The sequence below is a fragment of the Netta rufina genome (genome assembly GCF_964035555.1).
Source record: "Netta rufina genome assembly, chromosome: 1".
NCBI lineage: Eukaryota > Metazoa > Chordata > Aves > Anseriformes > Anatidae > Netta > Netta rufina.
The window spans coordinates 31964377-31985209 of record NC_140123.1 but is presented as its reverse complement, the minus strand read 5'-3'; the positions used below and the strand labels follow the sequence as shown (position 1 = coordinate 31985209).

General features: G+C 43.7%; 1 protein-coding gene across 2 annotated transcripts in view; it reads left to right on the top strand.

The window, feature by feature from the left end:
- Window positions 1–11886: 11886 nt before the first annotated feature.
- Window positions 11887–20833, top strand: part of DGKH (diacylglycerol kinase eta) — a 163918-nt gene continuing 154971 nt past the window's right edge. For both annotated transcript variants that reach the window (XM_084292184.1, XM_084292183.1), the window contains exons 1-2: window positions 11887–12016; window positions 18545–18742. In XM_084292184.1, the coding sequence (XP_084148310.1) occupies window positions 11963–12016; window positions 18545–18742 (252 nt within the window). In that variant the 5' untranslated portion in view covers window positions 11887–11962. The remainder of the gene's footprint in view (window positions 12017–18544; window positions 18743–20833) is intronic.

The window sequence follows — 20833 nt, the reverse complement described above, 5'->3', positions numbered from 1 at the left end:
GAGGGCTGCTCTGATGTATGATGCTTTGTTTGTTCCCATTTGCCTCGTAAGATTGAGTTTTGTTGTTGCTGTTGTTTGTTTTGTTTGTTTGTTTTCCCAGTTTTAAGAGGTTAGGGAAGTTCTGCAAAGTTCTGTGTGTCAACATCATATTTATCCCTGAATCTGTTGTTGTAACCCAATGCAAAATAGGCTAGTTGTATGACTTTTAGTAAGAGGTCAAGCCACGTGATTCACAACGTCTATCTGTATACCTAGAGATGAGGTGATGAAAGGGATTAATTGTATCTCAGGTACTTGGCATCATCAATCATTGCATCATTAGTAGCTGCAGCAATGCTTTGCACCCTTTCAGACATCCCTTTTTATGATTATTTACTAAACAGAAAGAGTTCTCTTCCATATTCAAAGGGTTTGGGTGGTGGGGTTTTCCTTTACAGCCTGGTACAGATAGGTGCTTCCTCATGGGAAAAATGCAGACCTGGCAGTTGGGTGAAAGTCTGCTTTTCCCTGGGAACAATGCTGTAGGATTCAGTCTTGTGAAACCAGGGAGGACAATGGAAGGAGGGATTGTCACTGAAGAGCTTCTGTGCATAGGGAAGCATGATTTCATACTTCCCTAGAGAAAATAGCTCCACCCAATAGTTCAATGGTGTGTGGCTCTTGAACAGACACTGCTGAGGTATGGTCGACATTTTCCTTCCTTTGGTAGTCTTGAGTTGGAAAAAGAGCTGGTAGCAACCTCTAGGCCTGGCTCGTGTAATGCTTTCCATTATTAGGGACACTTGGGCCTTGTCTGAAAGGAGGCATTTGGAAACACAACAGGGAAATTCCCTAAAACAGGTAAGTTAATCCATGTGTGTGACTTGTCCCATGAAGTTCTGAACACGGCTTTGCCACACCAGAGAAGGAGAGCATGCAGAGAGGTCAGAGGATTGGAGTCAACGTGGCTGGTTAGCTAAGCAACCTTCAGGCTGACTGGCTGCTCTACTTTCAGTCCACCTGGACGCGGGGTAAGAGGTAACACGTCAAGCCATGAATATGGCTTACTACACATGAAGAATAAAAAGGAAAATCAAGTAGCTTTCCATCTGGTAAATACCAGGTATGTTGTCATTTGAATGAATGAGGAGGGAAAAAATAGGCTGTCACGTAATGAGATTGGCTCAGGCTGGGCATTTGCACAACCAGAGTTTGCACAGACGACCTTAATTTTGGTATTTCTTACCTTTATGATTGCTTGCTTTTGTAGCCTCAACATTGTTTGAAGGCAATTATTGCACTGTGTGCAACACACAGCTCATAACAGGAACTTACGCAGCTTATTTCTGGAGGGACAGTTTTGTCATTGGAAACACTGAATATCACGTGGCTTAAAGAATGTTAAAGAAGAATATCTTGAGGGAGCCATGGATGATATTCCATGGAAAACATCCTGAAGTATTTTTAGCTATGTATTTTCTCAATGTGTGATGAAAACAAGCAAATAAATGGGCCGCATACATTTTATGCACTGTATGGCGAGACTCTCAACTCTAAAACTACACCAGAATGTGACCTCATAGTAAAACAACACAAAGACCATCAGACTTATTGCATATTTCTGAGTGGAACTTTTATGTGTTTTCAAAATGATGCTTCAAAAACTACCTCGTGATATTGTGATTTTTTTATGCTTTGAGGAATTAGGACGCAACAGGTCTAGCTATGTGGTGGTTAATGCCTCTTCATAAAGGCTTGAGCTTTTGTGGATTCACATATGGAAAGCCATGTGAAATTCAGAAGATCCAGTGGACCCTCCTTTGTCTGGGAGGATTGGCTGCTGCATGCCCTCTAGTGTGTTTTAAAAATTCATTCTACATTTTCAAAACAGAGTAATGAGGTAGATCCTGATCTTGCTTTCATGCAGGCAGGTTCATCTGCCACCATGAAGATCAGTGGTGTCATTCCAGATTTTCACTGCAAAGACCAAGTTTGCTGTCTGTCCAGACTTCTTGAAGTCCTTGATTCTCATGTTACCTCCATGAAAAATTTTGATATTTTAATTCCATGCTGTACAAGGCATTCATCCTTAAAAATCAGCCCACCATGGCTCTTTCCTATACTGAATGTCCTGATGCCTATATTGTTGTTTTTTGTGGAATATTTGCTCCCAAACTAATTTCAAAGTTCATCTTTGTCACTATGCCTGCTTTGGGCTTTGAAAACTAATATAACCATTGTGACCCAACCTCCGACCAACTCACTTTTATGGTTTCCAAATTATTCATCCAGTTGACAAAGAAGCTATTCACTCTTGCAGATCATTCATTTACTATGATTATTACCATGATTAAAAGTAATTGGCATGCCCAGCTCACACAACACCCTCCCCAAGCCCAGAACTCGATGTAGGTCAGACATGAGGAAATTTAAACTCTTCCAAATAATGTCACATCTAAAGAGACAAAACAGGAGTTTCAAGGTAATCCATCCTTTCCTGCAGCTATTTTCCTCAAAGTGTTCCTGTTTTGACTGGAGACTTCTGTTTGTTTTTTTCTTTTCAGGAATCATTGGCAATTTTAAAGGTATCACGGGGCTCTGCAGTACTGTTTGTTGTTGGAGAGCAGGCGCAATGAGATTACTCTGGTGTCACTGTTTCAACTCTAAGTTCAGCTTGGCTCTCAAGCTGTGTTTTGACAAGACAGTAAATTTGTTTTTTAGGACATTTAGTGTCAGATCTTAAAAGTACTGTAATCATAAGAATGCAATACACTGGTACAGAGTCATTCCAGTGATACAAATTGGTTAACAATGTTTTGAAGAGAAGAATTTGTCCTAGCAGATTTAATATAGAGCAAGTATTCTCTGTCTAGGCATCTCTAACTTCCTGCTGTCTTCCTGCAGCCATAAAATCCATAAAGCCAGCATAAAATTGAACATAAATACTGTTCTGTGTGCTCTGGCTAAACCAACAGAAACAGAATCATATGCTCTTGCCTGATTTTGATCAAATTTGTACTGCTACATGATGTACAACCACATAGAGCTGGTATTAAATGATTACAGAGCCACTGTCTCAGTAGTCTACCAAAGCAACAACTCTGTGGTTAGAAAATTAAAGACATTTCATCTTAGCATCTGCTCTTCTCTTAGAATTACAAACACCCTCATCAGTGGAAGCTGTCATATCTAATAAATAGACAGTTTCAATCATTACTATCTGGGATGTCATCGGGAGCACAAGATGGAAGATGCAGATGATGTGCCTCAGCTGTAGGGTTCTTAATGCTATTTTTTATAGTGACCCAAATCTCCTCCAGTGACAAATAAATATTGCTTTTGGGGCAAGATGAGGATATTTGTATGGCCCTATTTGCTCTAATAAAATTGATTTTTTTTTTCTTGTCCACAGAGGACATACAACTTTTCCATGAACTCATAAGGTTCCCTGGTGATTATCTTCTCAGTAGAGATTACACACTATATATGGTATATATGATTTTACATGCATAGAACAGTGGTATTTGATTATTTAGTCCTGTGTAGAGCAAGTTATAAGATACACATAAAGCAGGGTGAGTTTGAATAAAAACGTCTTTGAAAAGAACATGCAGTCTTTTGTTAAAAATGTTGAACTGTTGAAGAATTTGGTGAAAATCACAAACCTTGATATGTTGTTCCAACGAGTAATTTATCCATGCTTAAAAATCTGTCCTTTTTCTCAACCTAATTTTAAACTTACAGTAGGTAGAGCTTCTGATAGCTTGTACGTAGAGTGAAGAAACACCTTCACCTCTTTCCTATTTTGAGACTTACAGATTTTAATTAAGTCACTTTTCAACTTCTTTTGTTAATCAAAACAAACTTCTTCAATCTTTAACTATAAAAAATGTTCTCTGACCTTTCAGGTGCTTTGCAGGTGCTTCATTGCACCTTTCCAAAATAATAATCATCTGTCTTGAACTGTGGACAACAGCAACAGATGCCATAGCACAACAATGTTTACCTGAGTACCAAGCACGGAGGCAATATAACTCACTTACTAGGACCAGAAATTCTTCTGCTTATAAATCCAATTCTATGCAGAAATTCAATTTGCCATTCTGATCCTGGCTATTACTTTTACACACCTGGTTAATCACCATGACCCTGGAGACGTCTGAAAATCAAGGCATCCCCATAAAGATAAGTGTTTCCTACAGACTTTGTCTTTAAGTGCACAGCTTTGCATTTGGCTGTTTAGAACTATGTTTGCTTATGTTCATCTCACCAGCCAATTCAATTTATTTCAGTGTTTTGCCCTTTTTGTGACTTACCTTCAGTTCCTTCATTTCTTTCTTCTTCCTGACACCTGCAAATATTGTCAGTTAAAGTCTGCCCATCTCTTATTTCTTCTCTGCTTGTTTCCATGGGATTCAGCTGCTTTCATCTTAGAATCTGATACCTAATAAATCTGGTTGACCAGGAACTGGTCAGTAGCTTTTACGTTCATCAGGTTGGTACTTTTCTATTCAAACTAAAAGAATTTCCTTCTCTTATAGCTTTACCCATAGGTCACAAAGGGAAAACAAACAAAACAAACAAACAAACAAAACAACAACAACAAAAAACTCTAAATTTCTCAAAACACATGAAGAAAAAAAGGTTGGTTACAGTGTAGATAGGAGTTCCTACACTTAACAGTGTTCCTACACTGTAAGACTGTAGAAATGCATAAAGCAAAAAGCACCACCAAGCTTTGTCTTTAATTTACCCTTTTGCTATTCATCTGGTCAAAAAAGTATTTGCTAATCCCCAAGTGCCTTGTTCCACCCTTCCTGACAAAGGAAGAATTAACTTCTGAGGTATTTCACAGATGGACAGATCAGATGCGTGACACAGGCAAACAGACCTATCTTCCACCCTCCTCAGGATACCAGCTATACAATACTCCAAGCCAACAGGGAGGCCCCAAACACCTTGCCCACCATCCTATGACCTCCATGCACATGCTGGGCAGACCTCACCTATCAGACAACGCTTCCTGTTCCATCCAGTGATGAGGGATTTCCATTACTGTAGGAAAAGGCTTACATACCTTACCTTGCTTCCTTGTACCAGTGGAAGTCAATGTCCTTCACCAGGTTGCTGTGTTAGCCAATGGACCATCTACCTCACTGTTACACCTTCTTCCAGATGCTTAACAGATACTAAGTACTTCAAATGAGAGTGATAACATCAATAATAAGCATAAGGGGGCCTGTATTTTTTCAGAAATTAGCCCATGTCACGGCCTTTTCTTCCCCACCTGTGCAGGAAGCACAAACAAATATTGGTGTCAATTCAAAGGGCAAACCTCATGGAAGTGCAAAACCTGGGACAGAGAAGAAGCTTTTTGGGTGTGTTTTCTTAGAATGTGGTTGCTCCTAAAATACCAAGGAAGATGGAGAAGTTTGCATGCTTGTGTTATGTTGTTATTTTGCAGCAATATTGCAGGCTGGTAAATTGTGGTAATAAACTAATTACATCTTTAAACCCTGGTAGCAATACATACTCATTCATTACACCTCACCGTAGGTGAGTGTCAAAATTAATGTCAAAATTTTAACTGCAAATCTTCAGTAAGACGGTAAAATATATATATATATATATATATTTTTTTTTTCCCTAAACAAATAAACATAAATGTGATTTACTTGTGGTTTCCATGGTAAATGACAAGATGACAGTCAACTTCAGGAAATGTTCTTTTTAAAACGAGTATTTAATAAAAGTATTTTCAATATTCACCCCTGTACATTTCCTCTTTATTGATCTAACAGACACAAAAATGACACTTTTATTTGCTTTTTTATTTATCTGAACTAGGCTTGTCTATATCCAGCCACTTTTAATTTGCACTCTCATATACACCATGATTGCTCCATGAATTAAGACTCTTTCTTTAAATTTCAAATGCAAATTAAGTAACTTAAACAAGGTTAAAGCATCAAGAACATAATTTCTTTTCTGGTAAATTGTGCGACATCCTCTCCTTGTTAAAAAGTAAAAATAGCTGCACAAACCGTCAGATGGGATCCCTTGAAAGTAATGTGGTAACGCTATTAGAGCAATGACAGAATTTCAACTCCACATTAAGTTAACAGAATCTATGAAAAACTTTGTGGAGCAATTTGTCCCTGAGCTAATTGAATTTAAATCACAGGAATTATGGTAAGAATTAATTTAATCTTGTTATACTTGTCTCAATCACTAAAAGCATTTGTTTTCCTTAATGTCGGTATTTGTGGAATTATTGTTGTCAGAAAAATGTATCATCTTAGAAAAGTAAACAGGCACATCCTTCATCCTCCTGTTTTACATTGCTGTCTCTCTTCCTTCCTTCCATGCTTTCTCTATACATCAAATGTTTCTCTTCTCAAATCTGTCAATTTGCAGTGCTCCCCACAGAGAGTATGTGCTTTCGGCATGTGCTGGAAGTCAAATAAATGGGACAAACTGTGTGCTTAGAAGTAAGCATACCTCACTGTACCAGCCAAAAAATGTTCTTCAGTATACAGCACTATGACCGTGAACTCTAGTAAAAACTTGTTTTTTGCAATGACAACTATATTGACTCATTATGCTCTATCTTATCTTAAAAGAAATCAGGATCCCGACCACGAGTCCCTGTTACTTGTTCTGGATGACCTCACATCAGCATTTATATACCCCACCACTTCACATACATCTTGCTGCTTCTTCCCCTCACGTGTACCCTCCACTGGGATAAGTCTGCCTCCCTGGATCTCCGCTGCACAACAACCAGAAAAAGTTTTTTGTTTGGTTGGTTTTGGAAAAAAAAAGAGATCTGTTTAATTTTTTGTTTGAACGTATACCATGATAGATTGCAAGAAATGAGGTGACCAAAATAGGAATTTTACATATTGATTTGCTGTAGTTGGAAAGCTCCCAAATATTGTGCTTAGTAGAACACATAAAAAGATAAAAGGGATGGCTCCGCTCAGTGCCAAGTTGTTGGGTGGGCTAAATTCTTTCCATTTTCCAAGCAAATCATTTTGCCACCTGTTTTCTCCTTTTTAAGTGCTATGAGGGAGGCAAAGTTCTTTTCCCCCTCCTCAATTTTTCTGCTATAAACCTTTAGTGCTTTATAGGTTGTTTAAATAAAATGTTTATTTTGGTGCCCAATGCTTCAGAAGTAATATAATTCTCTATTAATTAATTTTTATTGACTTTAAAGTATCACATCAGTAACCCATATTCTTTGCTATCTGTTTCTCTTTTCTCTTTCTTTTAGAATAAATGTTTATCAGAAAGTTCCATCTGCAGAGCCTGAATGAACTCAAAGAAGCAAACGCTCGATTTTGTGCCAGGCTTCTCAAACTCTGAAACCACAAATGCAAAACCTTGTCAGAGGTGTTTGTCTCGTAGGTAAAGATGAGGGGAAGATACAGCCTGTGTTTAGTCAGTTCACTTCTTCTTGTCTTGTGAAGTGAAACTTTTAAAAAAAAGGAGAGAAAGGAAGAACTGAGAAGTTACCGATCCGTTCAATAAACTTCAACTCTCTCCAAAATTATAATGTAACTTGGAAGACAACATGGAGAGGAATAATAAATACAACTATTTGAAGGACAGAGTCAAATAACCCAACTTCTTTCCGTGATGGGGCAACATACCTGTAGGTTGGTTATATGCCTTGTGCATCAATTTACTAAAGCTTTTGATATCCATGTGACATTTTTCTAGGAAACCACGTTTCAGCTAAGTATTCCCAGGAGGCTACAGAGAAGATGACAACCCATTGGCAGTCAGCCCTGGTTCATGTACAAACTGGAAGAATGTTTCAGTGTCCTTATTAACATGGATGATCAGCCATGAAGCGTGGTCATTACATCTCCCTTGCACTGGAGGATCCAATACTCTGGTGCTGAGCAGAGGGGAAGGATCAACTCCCTTGACCTGCTGGCAATACTTGAAAAATACTTGGAAATAAAACTGGTGGAAGGCAAGAAAGTAGCAGGTGGATTATCCCTCTACAGCTCTGCAGGTCCTTTGGTAAAACTTTTCCCAGGGCTTTCTTCTCACTGTGATTTCTTTCTTCATGAAGCTCTTTCCTAAGTCCATAGACACAATTTTGCCAACTGCAGAAATAATTCCACCTTTTGACACCCGAATCTCTGGGAAATTGTTTAAAAGTGTCCTGTCTCATACAGGTACACACAGAAGCAGCAATTAGAGCAAGAAGAAGAAGAAGAATGAAGAGAAAAGGCACACAATGGAGAAAGTCTGTGAACAAAAATTGTAGGCCAAGAGCGTTTTTTGAGGTGCCATGTGCAAAACAGTCCAAACAGAAAAAAGACATTGTAAACTGGGAGAAATCTTCTTGAAGAAAACTACTATAATTTTTTTTTTTGCCCAAACACCCTCATAGACAGAAAGGAGTGGGCTTCAAGGCAGGTATCAAGATTTTGCCAATAATTAATGTTATTAAATAAAATATATGTTCATTTTAAAATGTGTTTCTTGAACCATTCTGTTACTTCAGCTTTATCTGAAAGGTTGCCATGTTGAAAAGTATGTGCATTTTGCTCTGCTATTAATATATTTATCATTTGAATGATCTACTGTGGGTTGCTACCACCTATCTGTCTGGCAGGGACAACCCAATTTCCATGTTGATCAACCCTTACCTTCAGATGTTATGCAAAATTACTTAACTGAAAAACAAAACAAAACAAAACAAAACAAAAACAACAGGCATGTTTACTATGAGGAGAATGAGCAACAACATTTCCTTGAAGAGTTTACTCAGAGTAGGCTTGCATATTCTGTGTGGAGAAAAGAAGGAAGTTTCATGTTAGCCTAAATTGATAACAATTAGTATATGCTCTTTATGTGGTATATGCTAAAGGAATGATGGACAAATGATACAGAAAAATGCAGAAAAAATATAATTATTTAAAAATCTTTCTACCTCAAATTAGGGCAAAAAATTGAAGGTTCAATTCAACCTCCCACCGCCAAGGAATGGAAATATTTAAGGAGGTGGAGGCTTTCCCTTGTGAATGTCTAAACAAAGCATTTGAATCAAAATCTGTATGTTTCAGTGTGTCCAACATAGCCAAAATATTTTGCTCAGAAAAAGAAGGCATGTGTTGCTATTTTCAATGCACTTCATGTAAAAAATGTCAATAATGAAACATTCACTTTGTTGAACCAGTTTTCACTGAGTCATTAAGGGCAGGGAACAGAAGAGACAGAGGGATATGAGGCATCTTTGAACACAGCATATACAGCAGACTACTGAGAAATTCAAACCCAAATGTCTAGACTAAGTGGAAAAACCTGAAGAAAAAATAAGCACACAACTTGGAACAAAGTCAAAGTCAGGATGAAATGAAACACACCCCCAGGCTGTGCTGGAGATGTTTTGATGCCTGTTCCCAAGCCAGTTGTGAAGACCTGCCTCTGGTAAAGTCTTGTCCCAAACCACTGTCCCCTTCTCCCAGGGGCCAGATGACCACAGCTTATTTTAGTGGGCTGCTCCTCTACCTATTCTCTAAGTTTATCCTTGCCTTGGGCCTGCCTGCAGTTCTCTTGCCCCTCTGCAAATGTGGCAGCATCTTGCTGAAATATATATATATATATATATATAAACTCTCTGATTCTGACATTTATCCTCAAATTCCATATCAGCTTTGACAGAATTACATTTTTCAGAGAAATACTTTGCCTGTGATTTTCAACCAGTTCAGCCAAGCAGCGCAGAGACCTTGGTAAAACTGGGCTCTTCAACCTGGTGAGCAGAGCTCACGCAAAGGGAAATCATGTAGGGCAGAGCTCATCAACAAGCATGAATCTGTCCCTGTCACAGAAACCAAATTTGGCATTTTGTAGCCCCAAAGGACAGGCCTGATCTGAAATTGCATTGCAGCTTTCATTTAGAGCGTGTAGGATCTGATTTCTGTCTTCCTTATCCAACAAGACCTTAAACTTAAGTAGGCTGTTGTAATCTTTGGGGGCCTGTACTAGCTTTCCACTAATAGAAACCAAGTTTTGAACACCAGGGGATGAAATGAGGTAAATGCAATTGTCTGTCTATTTAGTCACATGTATACGTTTTAGGACATGTGAAACCAAAAATGGGGCTGAGGGCACAGCAAGAACCTGTCTGAACTTCAAGATAGAAGGGTACGTACAGCGCTGGAGCTGAAGGAGAAGCTTGAAGGGGTGTGTTCCTAGATATGAGTTTTAAGTTTTCATGGTTCAACAAGGTGCTAGGATGACGTATATTTAATATTTGGCCACTTTTGCCTCAAAGCCCTCAGTGTGGCCACAGCCAAAGAGACTGGATGTCAAGAGGTACAAACCACCACCACGTGAGATCCTGCAGCACATCGTGAGGAAAGGAGGGGAGCTGGCTAATATTGCTTTGACACCACTTCTTAGTGCACAGCCCCTTGTGGGATGACATTCCTTAGCAGTATGTCACACCTGGGGGTAAAGGGAAGGAGAACAAACATCCTTGGACAACCACGTACCATTTCTCACCATCAGCTTTAGAAAGCTGTCTTCCAAAAAGCAACATTCTCAAAGTCATCTTGTTTGCTTCCTTCTGAGGTTAGTCTTACAATGAGGGCAGTTCATCAACAGACCACTGATAAACTTATTATCAACACAAATAGTTCCTTTTTCTACTGCTGGAAGAAAGGCAGCAATCTCACTTCCCCAAATGAGCTATACCATTGTGGCACTCCTTTGGGCCTGGCTTAGGGGTGCAGCACAGGATTAATGGGATTTTCTATAGGCTTAGTAAAATACAGATAGCACTTCACCTTTTTTTTGGCAATAGTGCACATGCTACTTTTTCTAAACTGCCAATGTATTTTGCAAAAGTTAGACCTCAGGTGGCAGCGTCCCAATTTTCTGTACGAAAGCTGTAAGTTGTGAAGAAAATGAATGCATCTCTAAATACAAGAAATACAATTTCCTTTCTTCTTTCTTGTGAATTCTGCTTTTCTGATGTTGGGAGTTATCAAGCAGGTGACCCAGAGACTAGGTTTTGCGATCAAGCCCGATAGCTGCAAATTCCAAAGGGCAGGCTGGAATGAAAAGAAATATAGAAAAGCTGGAGGGAAAGGCATCGTTTCAGATGGTGACTGAACTTCATTTCCTAACTTCTCTGCAACCCTCCTCTTTCACATCTCCTGGCCTTCTGCAAGGAGGGGGAAGAAAGCAATAAGTGAAAGCGTTGAGTTTGTAGGAGGTATGAGCTCCACTCGAAGAGCCGTAACACATTGGCTGGTGTTCAAGGGTGCGCTGGTAACTAGTAAACTGAGAAGACTAGGAGCGTACACACTGTGGATTAACAACAGGCTCGGTGGAGGGCAGAGGGATCCTGCTGCTCCACCAGGCATGGTGGCCCCACACACATGGGTGGCGTGCGGTGCCAGCCACCTCACGGCCTGTTTTAGCACGGGGGCCACCACAGGTGCCTCTGGCCCTGGCCTCGATGCCCACAGAGCCCCTCCGTGGGCAAGAGGCTGCCCACGAGGGGCTAAAATGTGAGTCCCCTTCCGTCCTACATGGCCAAGGGGCTCCCCCCGATGCCTCCCGGTCCCCCTTGGGCTGGGGGCGCGGTGCGAGGGGCGGCCCGTCGGGGGGCTCCGGGCACCCAGCACCCCCCCAGCTCCCCTTGGGGGGGCTGTGGCCAGCTCCGACGGCCGGAGCAGCCTCCAACCGGCTTATACCCGAGGCGACCTGCCCCTAATCCTCGGCTCTTCCCCGGGGAGGGGGCGAGGAGCCCGGGGCGGCGCCTGGGGCCAGAGGGGGGGCCGGGGGAGAAAAGGGAGGAGCGGGGAAACGGGGTGGGGGGGGAAACGGGGTGGGGGGGGGGGGGGAGGAGGAGGAAGAGTGGCGGTGGGGACGTGCAGGGAGCCGGAGCGGCGGAGGCAGGAGGGAAGGGCTCTCCCCGGCGAGGTTTGGGCTACCTGCTGCGGGGGGGATGGAGGAGCACGGCCACCCGTACGGCGCCCGCAGCCCCGCCTGGGAGGAACTGGTAGGTACATGCATGCCTCGCAGCGCACAGGCATTTCCTACCCGCCTTCCTGCCCGCTTCCCTATTGTTCAGCAGGGCTGTCAGCCCTGTCCCCGCTTCCCCCCCGTCTTCCCTCCTGCCGGCCCGGAGCCCTGCCGGCTCTCGGGGAGCTCATCGGGGTGCCCCGAGCCTTCCCTCAACTTTACTGGGGTTAAATGGAGCAAGGGGGGGGGGGGGGGGCACCGCTCAGCCGCCTCCTTAGCACGGCGAAAGCACCCCGTGAAGGGACAGGGAGGAGGTTTCCAGAAAGAGACACTTTTAAAATTTCTCTTTTATTATCGTTATTATTAAAATTTTGCAGCCAGGCCACGGCAATCGTACAAGCGTCGTGTACCGGCCGAGCTGCGCTCGCTTACGGCGAAGCGGAGCCGGGCTGGGGTGCCCCGCGGTCACCTCGCCTCACAGGGCACGGGCGAAGGGGGTGCCACCAAACTGGGGTCCCCAAACTGGCCGGGAGGGAGCTGGGGTGGCTTTGGGGTTTGTTTGAGCAACTCGGAGACCCTCCTCCCAGCCCGAAGGAAATCATGTCACCGGCATCCTCAGCGGGCGATAAAATCAGATTTCCCTTCTCGGTGTCGTCTGGTCCCGCCGTTGGGTTTTTCTCCATTGTGCAAACACACGCACACACTCACCAGGCAGGGAGGGCTAAAAATAGGCTTTGGGTGGCCACTCGGGAGATTCCAGGCTATCCGAGAGGTCAAGGCGAGGCTGGCTCTGGCCCTAAACTTGGGGAGATGGCGTGAAGCACGCACCCACGCCACTGCCAAGCTCCCCCTTGGATGGTTGTGCCTTTTTTTTTTTTTTTGACATCTCACTGTATGAGTCCAGGGCTCCTGGGTTTACTTGTAAACCCAGTTTTAAACAGTAGCTGTGGGAGAGCCACACTTTGGCTGTCCCAGCCTGCTCGCTCTGATCCCTGGAGATACCCACGGGGAACTAAAATCACCCCTTTCCCGACTAGGATCTGTAGCCCCGTGCCCTCCCGAACACATTTTTACTGGCCTCATTCTTGTTGTGAAGTTCAACATCCCCCTTCACCGCCCTCTGCAGTCCTCAGCCCCCGAAGCTGCTGCCGGAGATGCAGCTGTGATAGGGAAAACAGCTGTATGCGTGTTCCGGTAATATGGAGCTGACACCAAAAGGATCACGCAAAGGCGAACCCGAGATTTTTGCCTGGGGAGACGAAGACACCGTGGGAGGAAGGCGGCGAATCTGATTCCCCGCGAACGCGTTATCCTATTAAGCAGTGACATTTAAATTGGCTGCCGTCATCCGAAACTCAGATGAAACTCGGGAGGCAGATGGATTGCAGCCCCTCCGCTTGGAAATGCGGAGTCCTGGCTGAAGCATCCAAGCCCGCTTCCTTCTGTGCACAGGGCTCAGATAAACAAGGAGCACATCTTTTATCTTTCCTATTTCCCCCCCCCCCCTCAGCCTCCCCCTCCCCCCTGTAAAGGACAGGATTTGGGTCATGTTTATCATTTCATTGCTGCATTTGTTCAGAGTACACACATGAATGCAGTTTTAAGGTTAACCACTGCACTAATTTCCTTTACAAGCCTCAAATTTCAGCTAAAGCACTCAGTCCTCTACCTGGTAACCTGCTGGTAAAATACATAGTCTTTGTGGCAAGAGCCACATCGTTCTTCTTTGTATAGATGATCTGCTTTTAAGTGGGCTTTTTATTATAATGGGGACAAAGGGAGATTTAGGTGAAGGGCTGCATAATGAAGAAAAAAAAAAAAAAAAAGTGCCCAGACCTCTCCCTAGCTCTCAAAACACAGAAAAAGAGCAACAGGAGAGGTGAAACTTTTGATTGCAGTTTATGAATCTGTGCACGGTAATTACCTATGCAAATTGTCAGAAGTCATTTAGAAGCACTGTTCCTACAGCTGTCCTGAGAAATAACTGACCGACATCAAATGGAGCCGCAGCTTCTCCTTTGAAAATGTCAGGGTTGAAATTGTCTGTGTGAAATTTCAGACATCTATAAAATCCTCTCCTTAATTCAGGGCTCACTGTTGGATAGACAACCTTCTCCTGACTTCAGTTGGAGTGGCATCAGGCCCTCCATGATGTAGCTAAAGAGAAGTAACAGAAAATGTAAGTGTATCATCCTGAACTCTTCAAAGGGAGATGCAGTTTTGTACTCAAAATACACATAATATATGTTACAAAGTTCTATACCCTACTTTCATGTTTTATATTGGACCTGAGTCTTGACTTTACCTTTCACCTTGAAATCCATAGGTGCGTCCTAACACATTTTCACAGCAGCTCTTTCTTTACTGTGCTGACCTCTGCTGTTTTACACCTTTTCAAACTGGAGCATACAAAACAGTTTTGTAACCTAGAGGTTGCTGAATGGTTTCAGCTACTCCCGAAACACAGACACTGCTGTAATACCAGCAAAGTAGTTACTCTCTTCAACAATGGTATGCATACATTTTGTTATATTTTGGCTTCTCCTTTGGTAAGTAAGGAAGCCAAGTAAGAACAACATAGCTAACTTGATCTGCAGAGGGAGTGCAGACAGGCAGATCTGAAATTAATTTGCTCAGTATGGTGAGCCCGGTTAAAAACTATAGTTTTCATTAACCATCAAAATTAGCAAAGATTCAATAAAATCTTTTAAACAGGGCATTGCCAACCTGACACATATACTATTATTTGTCCAACTCCCCTCAAAACAACCTTCTGAGGTGGAGAAAAAAACATATTGCCCTTCAGTTTATAGATGCCAAAGTGACCTAGAGAAAAAGAGGTAAATATGCCTATTATGCCAGGAATCAATATTAGAGCTGGAATCATTTTTTGTTCCTGGAATCAAGTGATGCGTTAATCTGCATTAGAAACTATAATCTCCAGTGCAGCTGGAGCGTATGTGTATTTGGATTTTTTGTACATTGCATATGCTTTTTAGCGACGCATATGCTATTATCAGCACTGGAAGTTGTTCAGTTAAAACATTCTCACAGTGCATGTATTTACCCAGCACTTTGGAATTCGTTGAATATAAAGGGCAGATCATCTGCTGATATCAATTGCCGTAGCCCAAATGATGTCAGTGGAGCTGTTTTGTATCAGTTGAGAATCTCCCTTTAAATGCCAACCTTTCTCAACTCTTTTCACATGCTTTAGGCAGGACATTCAAGGAAATTATTAAGAAGCATGAAACTGAGGATGTTAAATGAAAGACAAAACATGTGCAATTATTGGATGTGTTTTTAAAGGCTACATCTATCCCTGTGTTCTTCAAGAGCCTGACTCAGAGCTTACAGAAGTCTAGAGGATTTTACTGGTGCCATTTGTAGCACAGTACTCATAGCTATACTCCCTGAGCTGAAATCTGCTATACGTTATTTCTCATATTGCATCTGACATCAATCACTTGGGTAAGTCACGGCTGAGAGATGCAAGTGATGGAAGTCAAGCTGGCAGTCCTTATTCAGGCAAAGTCCCATGGACATCTCAGGCAGCTTCACCTGGTTAATGACTGAAACTAGACCCTGAGGATGTATTAATGCCTTTGAAAAGCAGAACTGGTCAAAACAGTGAGATCTTTAAAGCTGTCCCTGTGCACAGACAACATATAGATTTGTAAAAACACCTTTCTACACTAATGTGACTGAATAACTCGAGTACTTTACCCCACATTTGGTTTTCTCTGATTTGAGACACACTGAAAAAACTAGCTGATGGCAGATTTTAGCACCTAGAATTTTACGAATTCCCTACATACCTTGCAGAAACCGTATGTAGAAACCAAACTGTACTTGAGGGACATTTCCTACATCTGCAGATCTGGGTTGTTACTACTCAGCTCTCCCCATGAAGTGACGAGAGAACATTTCCAGTACTTCAGTTCTGAAGTTTAGCAAGATACGATGAAAGAGACTCACTTTCAAGTGAAAGGCTGGTGCCCTCCCCCTTGTAACTGATTTTTTTTCTCCAGCCAGTGGAGAGGAACACGACAATGGGGTAGCCCATGCAAGGACTTGTGACCCCCCCTGCACAGTGCAGGAGCTCGAGTTGTTACTTAAGAACATGAACAGAAGCTGGAGAACTGTATTTATTGCCCATTTCACCTACAGATACTCATTTAACAGGTTTTAGGTATTTGAGGAAAGAATCTAAGCTGTCTATGCAGATATTGAAGGAGATCTGCAGCTCCTCCAGTTGCAATGCCACTTGATCGAGTGTGGCAGGTACTGTTATATTAAAAAATGCAAATTATGAACTTGTTTCTATTTTCCCAGTGTATTACCTACCGTATGAGAAAATAATGCATTTACATCCATTGCTAAATGGTCCAATGTTTTATAAAATTCAAGATGAGTTTTTGAATTAGCTTGCAGCGTAACAAAATGTAAAATTGGTTTGAAAACAAACCAGATTAGAGTCTTGTTCAGGAAAATAGTAATGCCATGTAGCTATTATTCCAAAAGTCCATCGGAAAGCTGTTTTTAGAAGTACACTTTAACCACTCACTGTTTGCAGGATCAAGGTGTGAATATTGAAGGAACAAGCAACAAAATTACATTTCATTCATTCATTCATTCATTCAAAAAAAAATAATAACATAAATATATATAAATATATATATGTGTATTACCCAAAGATGCAAATTTAGGGTCACCAACAGGGTCAACTTTATGATCATCCCAAGTTCAAAGGTAATAATCCAAAATTACATATAATATCTCTCCTTTTCACCTTATTTTTGGAAGGTGAAATGTCTACTTGTATACAATTTTGCATGTAATTTTGCATAGGATGTTAGCCTTGTGACAGATACACAGCTGTCACATACACCATAATTTTGAATGCTGTTTTAGTGTGGGAACAAATTTAACAGTGATGGAGTTGTTCGTCTAAGTGCTGTTTAATTCAGTTGGATTAAATGGAGCTAGTGAGTGTTGCAGGCATCCTATTAGCACTAAGTGTTCCTCAAATCACAGTCTCAATCCTATGCAATACGTGTTAGCGTTAATTAGCAAACCTGGTCTTGTCATCTACTTGCAACATTCAATTGTCATTTACCTTCAAAAGGCTCCGATATTTCACCATTAATCAATACGGAAAATTTAATCTATTTTGAGATACAATGTCAGTGGTAAGACTTGGGCCCTATTATATTGTAGTAATAAAAGTAGGTTATACTGTCAAAACTCTAAAATATACCTTAATAGTAGTGACCCTACACAGAGAAGTGGAGTAGGACCTCGTTGGAAGTACCTGATGTAGTGACACAAAACCAAGACACAAAACCGGCAAGGCTTCATGGAAACATTTAATTTCACCTGCAATGAATAGGAGTCCCAATAAAGGAAATGGGATGTTCCAGTCTATGAAATTAAGCTCGCAGCAAAGTGTTTGCACTGTAGGATAGGTTGTACGTTTTGGCTTTGTTTCTCATCAACTTCTTCATGTTTAGGTACTGCGGCACTTGTACTAGCGTATTAGAGATGTCAGTTCCCTTTCTAGAAATATAAATAGAATTGTGGGAATATAGAAGCCGCAAGTATTGATTGCTTTCTTATGTTTAATCCAGTCCGTGCACTCGAGATCTGTGCATCTTATTTAGCATCGCTGTGATTTAAGTGCTTATTTTGAACACTGACTACATGCAAGCCACAATAATTTCCAAGTCCCACAATTCAGAACATGTGGTGACAAGGCTGGATCGTGTGAGCTGCCAGATCGGAGACGAACAGGGAAAAGTGACCCTTTGTTTATTCCCCCCCAAAAGGCTACTCTTAAAGCAGTAATTGTAACAAAGGAATAAGAAAATTAAAGGGTTATGAGGGAACAAGGGGAAAGCAATCCATGAGTTTGTCCAGTGCTTGAAAGATACGGGTGGTGGTCACACACCTCCATGCCACAGAGTGGATGGGGAGTATGAGGTGTACGGATGTATACACGGCCATACACCCCGTTCCAGGTTGCTGCCCGTGCTCCCTGCAACTTGCCCCCAAATTCCAAAATAGCGTCCCCAAATTCGGAGCAGGACGGTTCCCTCTCCTCATGCCAGGAGGCAGGACGGTCACCACGTCCCACTTGGAGGCGAGGTGCCCCCATTCCGCCCGCCGCCTTCTTGGCAGAGCGATAGCGGGGGGCCGCTCTCCTTCGGGCACACCTCGGCTCCACGCACCTGGGCAGGTGCCTCAGCCACCAGGGACACCGGCCACGAGTGTCCCAAGGGGAAAAGGAGCCCTGAGGCCACCCGGCTGTCGCCCCTGAGGGCTCGCAGCGGGTTTGAAGGCGCGGGGGGCCGGCCCGGCGGAAGATGGCGGCCGCGCTGTCGGCGCCCGGCTCTTCCCCGGCTCGGTCCCCGCGGCCGCCTCCGTCCCCTCCCCTCTGCGCCGCCTCCTTCCCCACCCTCCCGTCCCTCCTCCTCCTCCTCCTCCTCCTCCTCCTCCTCCCCGGGGAGGGGAGCGGCAGCGGCTGCCCTGGCTGAGCCGGGCTGGTGTGCTTCTCTCTCGGCAGGAGTCCGGGAAGATGGCCGGGGCCGAGGCGGGGATGAGCGGCGGCGGCATCCAGCAGCAGCAGCAGCCCCAGCAGCACCCGGCGGCGGTGGGAGCGGCGGTGGGGGCAGCGGACGAGTCGTCGGACAGCGAAGGGGAGCACGAGGGCCCCCAAAAACTCATCCGCAAAGTGTCCACCTCGGGGCAGATCCGCAGCAAGGTAAAAGGGGGGAGGCAGCCGCCCAGCCCCGCCGCCCCGGGGGCCACTTCGGCCGCCCCGGGGGCAGCCGCCGCATCCCGAGCGCATCCCTCTGCCCCCCGGGGCGGCGGGGGCGAGGCAGCTGCGCCTCTTCCTTCCTTCCCTCCCTCCCTCTCCCCTCCTCCCCGGCCAGCTGTTTTGGCCACATCTGTCCCCGGCTGGCAGGAAGCCCCCCGGGGCGGCGGGGCCGCGGGGCCGGAGGGGAAACCGCCTGCCAAAAGGCGGCCGGCAGCCGCCCCGCCTGCCTCCGGGGTGTGGGGGAAGCGGCGGCTGCCTCCCTCCTGCTCCTCTTCCTCGGCGGCATCCCGCCCTGCACGGCTTGTCCTGCACCCCCGGAGCCCGGTCCCGACCCGGTTTGGGAGCAGGAGGGGCCGTGCGAGGCAGGGGGAGGCAGCGCTGCCTCCGGGCTGTAGGTGCGAGGGCGCCCAGCAGCTGTCAAAGTTGCTCTGAGCAGCGGCTGGCTCGGGGTAGTGGGGGGAGCTGCTCCCCCAGGGGAATCCTCTGCTCAACTTTTGGGTGGCGGGCACATCGCTTTGCAGCCTCCCAACCCCGTGAGGTTAACGCGCACGTGTTTAGAAGTAGACAAGTTACGAGACTGCACTCGCACGGGAGGCTCCCGTAACCTCCTGCAACCCCTGGTCCACGTTCTCCGGATGCCCTGTTGGGGTTAGCTCAGGAAGACGACTGTTTCTTTTCCTAAGTATCAGTGGAGCCTGTTTTTAGGGGCTGAGTGACTCCGTACAGGCCCAGACAGATCGCACTTACAGCTTGATTTCTACAGGTCATGTGTTGTTTCCTTTACCCGTTAAAGCCAGCAAGGATCTGCCTGTGATTCCTGCTGGTTTGGTGCTGTGCTTTCACCCTGCTTCACATGCCACATCCCGAGTGCTGGCACCTTTCAACAAGAAACATTCGGTGTTTAATAGTTTCTTATCCCATTATGTAAGGTGGAAGGCAATTTTTTCCAGAAACCTTCTAAACACAACGTGTCATCCCCCTTTGATTGCTAAACGTTAATTTTGCAGTTGCAGATGTTAGGCCTGGCTGGAGGGTTACTATAGTAAATAATATACAACTGTTACATTGCGTTGAAAACACAGCCAGGCACCAACTTTCATCTTTAACACTGCTTCTGTGTGCCGGTCTTCAAAACGTTTTACAAGTGACAGAGCGGGATGCTTTTTCAACTGTAGTAGTGCTAAGTGTATTCAAGGGTTTGCTCTCTTAGAGGCTGGTGCTTGTGTAAAGAAAACGTGGGGATTATGAATGTTATTGAAACAGTTTTGTGAGCGTGAAGTGCCAATGAATTCTTGCCAAGTGTTATGGGTTGGTGGGATATTCTGTGACTGAGGGCTGTGAATGAGTGCCAAACTGTCATCTTCTGAAGTTTTAAGGCAACTCTGAAAGTGATGATTTTGCTTATCTTAGTTTTGTTTCTGTGAATTGGATTTGTATAGGAAAAACTGGCTACTGGCATAACTGGTTAGTACCTCTTTGTAAAATGTTGCTTTACTGGTTGCAATTTACAATAATATGTAACCAAGACTATAAATAACTTCCCATTTAATTAAAAGTGATATATCTTTGTTAAAGATGAGACCCGGGTTAAATAATTCAGTAGCACTTTATTTTATAACTCACGATGCATTATTTAAAAGTAGCTATATTTAGACAGACAACTCCCATTTAGTTTAAGGGTGTTGCATGTTTGCTGTTGTAGTAGTTGGTGATCAGTGGTTACATGAAACCACTAGAGCAAGGAACATCAGGGAACTGCTCTTTTACCCAGCTAGTCCCTTTCATTCAAATTAGATTTGTTAAGCTTCACTTACTCTGTGAATGTGTTTGTAAGCTAAGGTTTTAATTAGATGGATGGGGTTTGTCTTACAGCTAAGAATAGACTTCTGAAAGAACCCAAAACATGTATGTTACATTTATCATTGATGTTCGTGGGCCATTTAACACAGCGCCGTTTTTCTCTGGAGGTTGCTTATATACTTACTTGAAACATTTCAGCAACGTGGTATTGATTCCTTAGCGTAGAACAGTACC